Here is a 7,223-nt window from a genome sequence, read left to right as displayed (position 1 = left end):
ACACAATAAGTTATTTTCACTACAATTTTTTTCACCGATTTTAACTCAAGTGTAAAATAAGCTCCCCAAAAAAAGAACTAAAAATAAAAGCTGCAGTTATAATATTCTCCACATGGTGGTGATCTAATTTGTTATTGGTGGAACGCAAAGACAGGAAGTGATGTGAACAACAGTCTGGAATTTCCTGGTCAAAGAGAGGAGAGGAGACATTGCTGGAGATGGCTGCAGAGGAGGTAATGAGATATTATTTTATATTTACACACCCCCCCGTCATGTCTGTCCTCGTCCTCCATAGTCACTGTAATTTTCTGTAAAGATAGAGTAATGCTCAGATGGATCATAAATATAAAAAACTGTCCATCCAGAGCCGCCATTTATAGACCGCATACATCCTAAATATAGAGCCATTTATCCAACTGTCCATCCAGAGCCGCCATTTATAGCCCCGATACATCCTAAATATAGAGCCATTTATCCAACTGTCCATCCAGAGCCGCCATTTATAGCCCCGATACATCCTAAATATAGAGCCATTTATCCAACTGTCCATCCAGAGCCGCCATTTATAGCCCCGATACATCCTAAATATAGAGCCATTTATCCAACTGTCCATCCAGAGCCGCCATTTATAGCCCCGATACATCCTAAATATAGAGCCATTTATCCAACTGTCCATCCAGAGCCGCCATTTATAGCCCCGATACATCCTAAATATAGAGCCATTTATCCAACTGTCCATCCAGAGCCGCCATTTATAGCCCCGATACATCCTAAATATAGAGCCATTTATCCAACTGTCCATCCAGAGCCGCCATTTATAGCCCCGATACATCCTAAATATAGAGCCATTTATCCAACTGTCCATCCAGAGCCGCCATTTATAGCCCCGATACATCCTAAATATAGAGCCATTTATCCAACTGTCCATCCAGAGCCGCCATTTATAGCCCCGATACATCCTAAATATAGAGCCATTTATCCAACTCTCCATCCAGAGAAGAAGGGATAAAGCTCCTGATTTTGGGGGATTTGGTGGAAGTGATGCTGCAATTCTGAACCTCTCAGAATGTTATTGGAGGATTGTTGGTCCTTCTTGACTCTCACAATAACCTTATTGGCTGTCCTGCCATGTGACCCTGAACACCAATCACAGCACAGACCTATTTTGGTTGTTGGCCATCGGGGTGATATCAGTATGGAACCGTATTTTTTCCTATCCAATATTTACCAGGTAATACTTCTCCGTAACGTTCAGCTACAAAACCAAAAAGAAAAACCAAACAAACAACTAAACACAGAAAAAAAACTTAACAGAGGATCTTTAGTCAGGAATTTCACACTCGGGTGATATAAACCGAGAAAACGAAATTTTGAAGGGGGCCGTGTTATGTCTTGAGGACTAAAGCTGCTTAATCATAGGAAAGATCATACCGCCATGGAACTTACTATTGAATGAAAAGTGTATTTAAATTCACTTTGGAACATTTTAATTTCTGGAAAAAAAGGGCCACAAAACAGAAAATGTCATCATCAGGTGGAAGTGCATTCATTTGTTTGATTGTTCTTAAACCCCTGAGGGCCACAGAGTAAGAGGGTTGCGTACGGCCCATTAAACCTGATCTGACCCTTCTATGCAGAAATCTAGCATCAGACCTTTCCGATTTATATAAAAAAGGAAATAGTAAATAAATAAAATAAATACAAAATAATAAAAAAATAAAATATCAAGAAAGACCCACGAGAACTATGGAGGAACTCTGCGGAGACGTTCGTCATTCCAATATAGCGCCAAATAATTCTCACTTTATTATCTGTCCACAGAGGGGAGTGTCCTGTGTAGATCACATGACCAAATCAATGAGCATGGACCAAGACCAAAACCGAGTGACTGAGAGGATATTGGACCTCACCCTGGAGATCATCTACCTGCTGACCGGAGAGGTGAGGAGGATTCTGGGAGGTCACATGACATCACTCTGATCTCTATTAAGACACAGACCTGACCGGAGAGGTGAGGAGGATTCTGGGAAATCTTTAATGATGATTTTGTCTCTCTCAGGATTATAAACTAGTAAAGAAAATGTCTGGTGAACCATTGACAACCAGCAGCTGCCTTCATGGAACATCACCCATCATAGAGCCTCCAACTTACTGCCTGACAACAGAAAAAAAAAAGAAGATTCTAGAAGCCACCAAGAAGATCATTGATCTGCTGACGGGAGAGGTGAGCGGTGCCGGGAATTCTGGGACATGATCCAGGAACAGACAAGGGGCGTGTCTGGGTGGTGACTGTATCATTGTGTGTGTCAGGTTCCTATAAGGTGTCAGGATGTCTCTGTCTATTTCTCCATGGAGGAGTGGGAGTATCTAGAAGGACACCGGGATCTCTACAAGGACGTGGTGATGGAGAATGCCCCGCCCCTCACATCACCGGGTAAGAGGAGAGAGCAGTACGGAGGCTCCACCTACATCCCCCATCATCTGATACACACATAGAAACAATGTATTCAGTCAGTGTGTGTGTTTCCTACAGATGGATCCAGTAAGAGGAACCCACCAGAGAGATGTCCCCGTCCTCTGTACTCCCGGGATCCCACCCAGGAAGATCTCACCGTACCCCACCATGATCAGGTAGATGGGACTCAGCATGTAGACCTAAAACTTTATTCCAAGTTTCTTATGTAAACTCTCCCTTTTTATGAATGTATTCTATAATCTTTGGGGGTTTTAGGGTGAAGACCTGAAAGACATGAAAGTTGAGTTTAAAGAGGAAGAAGAGGAGACGTTGGTGGGTGGAGCTCAGCAGTCTACGGAGGAGGGGGAGATGATGATGAAAAGTGAACAGGAGGAATCTTCTCTACATACGGACACAAGTAAGTCATAAACACTAAATGCAGAAACAGTTTTATTTTGTCTCTAAATTAAAAGGAGAAGTATGGGGTCAGTGTTTTTCCCCATAGTTCTCCTTAGGGTAACGGGAGGACACAAACTAGCGTGAGTGACAGGCAGAGACGGCTATCTAGAGGCAGAGCCAGCTGTACCCGCCCCCTCCCCCGTCCGTTCCTCCAGTCAGCGCTGGCGGATCGGAGCGGGGAGGGGGGAATCCAGCCCCTCCCCTGTCACGGCAGAGAGCCGTGACAGGATCAAGAGGTGAGCGAACCCGGTATGTGTTCCCTCACCTCCCGATCTACTGAGCCGACCTGTGACAGTCTCATTGTCACAGGTCGGCTTAGAACTATGAGGTGAGTGGAAATCACCCCTCCCCCCCCTCATAGTTCTCCTTTAAGTTTAAAGTGACACTGAAGTGCGGAGTTAAATCTTAGAAATACATTCAAGTCCCTGAACTCGGAACAACAATTGTCTCCAAGTTGTCTGAATTGTCTAAATTCTTGCTGAATAGTCCCGAAGTGCTCAGCTGACCTGAGGATGGCACAGTGGATTATCTTTGCGATAGTTTGGAGGCCTTTTAATGTCAGAAATCCTGGACACAAATAACCCCAATTTGAGCAATTGTTGGGAAGTAGTCAGCGCTACAGTGTCAGTTACAGTTTCATCAGTATACAATGTTCCTCAGTGTGGTTTGGGGTCATGAGGTGGAGGAAGGTCCATCTCCATTCTCACAGTTACAATGTCATCAGTATACAATGTTCCTCAGAGTGGTTTGGGGTCATGAGGTGGAAGAAGGTCCATCTCCATTCTCACAGTTACAGTGTCATCAGTATACAATGTTCCTCGGTGTGGTTTGGGGTCATAAGGTGGAAGAAGGTCCATCTCCATTCTCAGTTACAGTGTCATCAGTATACAATGTTCCTCAGAGTGGTTTGGGGTCATGAGGTGGAAGAAGGTCCATCTCCATTCTCAGTTACAATGTCATCAGTATTCAAAGTTCCTCAGAGTGGTTTGGGGTCATGAGGTGGAAGAAGGTCCATCTCCATTCTCAGTTACAATGTCATCAGTATTCAAAGTTCCTCAGAGTGGTTTGGGGTCATGAGGTGGAAGAAGGTCCATCTCCATTCTCAGTTACAATGTCATCAGTATTCAAAGTTCCTCAGAGTGGTTTGGGGTCATGAGGTGGAAGAAGGTCCATCTCCATTCTCAGTTACAATGTCATCAGTATTCAAAGTTCCTCAGAGTGGTTTGGGGTCATGAGGTGGAAGAAGGTCCATCTCCATTCTCAGTTACAATGTCATCAGTATTCAAAGTTCCTCAGAGTGGTTTGGGGTCATGAGGTGGAAGAAGGTCCATCTCCATTCTCAGTTACAATGTCATCAGTATTCAAAGTTCCTCAGAGTGGTTTGGGGTCATGAGGTGGAAGAAGGTCCATCTCCATTCTCACAGTTACAATGTCATCAGTATTCAATGTTCCTCAGAGTGGTTTGGGGTCATGAGGTGGTAGAAGGTCCATCTCCATTCTCACAGTTACAATGTCATCAGTATTCAAAGTTCCTCAGTGTGGTTTGGGGTCATGAGGTGGAGGAAGGTCCATCTCCATTCTCACAGTTACAGAGTCATCAGTATACAATGTTCCTCAGTGTGGTTTGGGGTCATGAGGTGGAGGAAGGTCCATCTCCATTCTCACAGTTACAGAGTCATCAGTATACAATGTTCCTCAGTGTGGTTTGGGGTCATGAGGTGGAGGAAGGTCCATCTCCATTCTCACAGTTACAGAGTCATCAGTATACAATGTTCCTCAGTGTGGTTTGGGTGTATTGGATCCTTTCTCTGGCTGATGGTCCTCCAGTTTTATTCCAGAGCCCTGAGGGACTGTTGCGTGTTTTATTACCATATATGACTCCTGAATGTGAGATATGAAGAATACCAATAACCTGTATTTATATATTGTTACCAGCAGATGGACGCCATGTCTGGAACGTCTCTGAAGGACGTCTTATGCTATCTCCGGATTGTAATGACATCACACAATATTCTCCAGGAGTGAATCCCATGACTCAAAATAGACATCACAAACCTTCCCATGTGGAGGGATCAATGGATCCCTCTAATCCCGAGGAATCTTCTGATCAATCATATACCATCACTCCAGATATCCTTCTGAGATCTCCCAGTGCTCACAGATCAATAGATACATCTCATTCCAAGGACTCTTCTTTAAGCCAAGAAGAAGTTCACACAAAGGAACATTCACTGTCATGTTCAGTGTGTGGGAAATGCTTCACGGAAAACAAGACACTTGTAAGACACCATAGAACTCACACGCGTAAACGGCCCCATTCGTGTTCAGAGTGTGGCAAATGCTTCAGTCAAAAAAGGAAGCTTCTCATACACGAGAGAATTCACACTGGAGAGCGCCCCTATTCGTGTTCAGAGTGTGGTAAATGTTTCAATGAGAAACATTTACTGCAAAGACATCAGAGAAGTCACACAGGTGAGCGTCCTTATTCATGCTCAGAGTGTGGAAAGTGTTTCACTGGAAAACAGTCGCTTCAAAATCACCAGAGAATTCATACAGGTGAGCGTCCTTATTCGTGTTCTGAGTGCGGGAAGTGTTTCACCGAGAAACAAATACTTCAAAGGCACCAGAGGATTCACACAGGTGAGCGTCCTTATTCATGCTCAGTCTGTGGGAAATGTTTGACTTCGAAAACAACGTTACTGCTGCACCAGAGAAGTCACACGGGAGAGCTTCCATATTCATGTTCGGAGTGTGGGAAATGTTTTAGTGTGAAAAACTCACTTCTTACGCACCAGAGAATTCATACAGGCCTGCGCCCCTATTCATGTTTAGTATGTGGTAAATCTTTTAATGTGAAGGATGGACTTGTTAGACATGAAAGGATTCACACAGGTGTACGTCCCTATTCATGTTCAGAGTGTGGAAAATGTTTCATTGAGAAAGGAAGTCTTGATAGGCACCAGGGATGTCACACAGGCGAGCGCCCTTATTCATGTTCAGAGTGCGGAAAATGTTTCATTCAGAGAGGAGCGCTTGTTAAACACCAGAGAATTCACACAGGCGAGCGTCCTTATTCATGTGCGGAGTGCGGGAAAAGTTTCAATCAAAGAGGAGTGCTTGTTCAACACCAGAGAATTCACACAGGCGAGCGTCCTCATTTGTGTACCGTGTGCGGGAAAAGTTTTATTCAGAGAGGAGACCTTCTTAGACACCAGAGGGTCCACACAAGCTAACACTTTTTTTTATGTTCAGACTGTAGGAAACATTTCACTGATACAGAAAGCCTCGTCAACAAAAGTCACGTCCCGATAGCCCATGTTTTATGGTTAGTTAGAGAAATGTTTTACCCATAATGTAAATTGAACATTCGGATTTCTCCGGTCCATATGACAACTGTATGGTTTAAAAAAAATACAGAATGTTTCTTTTCCAGGCTGTGATTTCATAGATATAGTTGTGCAGGTCACACAGACAACACAACGACACTACACTGTGGTTACACATGGGCAAAATGGCAACACGGAGGCGAATGTTAAAGAAGGTGGGCAAGAGAGGTGGACAATACACTGCTAAGCATGACAATACAAGGACAACAGTACCATTCCCGCACAGGGAAGAAGCAATACAGCAGCAAGAAAAAGCAGAACCATCCAATCAGGGATTCTCTTTCACTATTGGACATTTTTTTGGTTGCTACTTGTCGCCGCTCTTTGACTTCAGAGGCCGACTTTTTATTGGTCCAGACGATGTATAAAATGTGTTCCTGTAATATAGACTTTTCCTTTAGTATAAAATATGTGATTCAGGGGTCAATATATCAACGTTTTCACCCGAGATTCACACATTTCCAATGGAATCGTATGTGAAAAATGTGGGACTGAAGCTTTCTTTTTATTGTATGTTATTCGATTATCAGTTTTATTGTATATCAGTTGTTACAGTTTTCTAAAATAAACCAGAAAGCTCCACAATTCACAATATTCTGCTCTCATCAGTGAGGTTGTCTTGTATGTGAGGGGTGGGCAACCTGGATCATTCGGGTGTACGGAATATATATTCATCCACCGAGACCATTTACATATAGGCAAAAGTCTGATGGGAAGGAGCTCAGATCATAGAGAGTCCTCCATTGGTGATGGGAATGAGCTCAGTTCATAGAGAGTCCTCCATTGGTGATGGGAATGAGCTCAGTTCATAGAGAGTCCTCCATTGGTGATGGGAATGAGCTCAGTTCATAGAGAGTCCTCCATTGGTGATGGGAATGAGCTCGGTTCATAGAGAGTCCTCCATTGGTGATGGGAATGAGCTC

General features: G+C 43.7%; 1 protein-coding gene across 1 annotated transcript in view; it reads left to right on the top strand.

The window, feature by feature from the left end:
* Positions 1-7,223, top strand: part of LOC108803385 (zinc finger protein 850-like) — a 33,149-nt gene that overhangs the window by 15,438 nt on the left and 10,488 nt on the right. Inside the window, exon 4 of the mRNA XM_018575228.1 lies at positions 5,807-6,029. Within this exon, the coding sequence (XP_018430730.1) occupies positions 5,807-6,029 (223 nt within the window). The remainder of the gene's footprint in view (positions 1-5,806; positions 6,030-7,223) is intronic.

This window comes from Nanorana parkeri, unplaced genomic scaffold (assembly GCF_000935625.1).
Source record: "Nanorana parkeri isolate BGI_ZX_2015 unplaced genomic scaffold, ASM93562v1 scaffold3664, whole genome shotgun sequence".
Lineage (NCBI taxonomy): Eukaryota > Metazoa > Chordata > Amphibia > Anura > Dicroglossidae > Nanorana > Nanorana parkeri.
The sequence above is the reverse complement of the archived record's forward strand: the minus strand, read 5'-3'. Positions and strand labels throughout refer to the sequence as shown.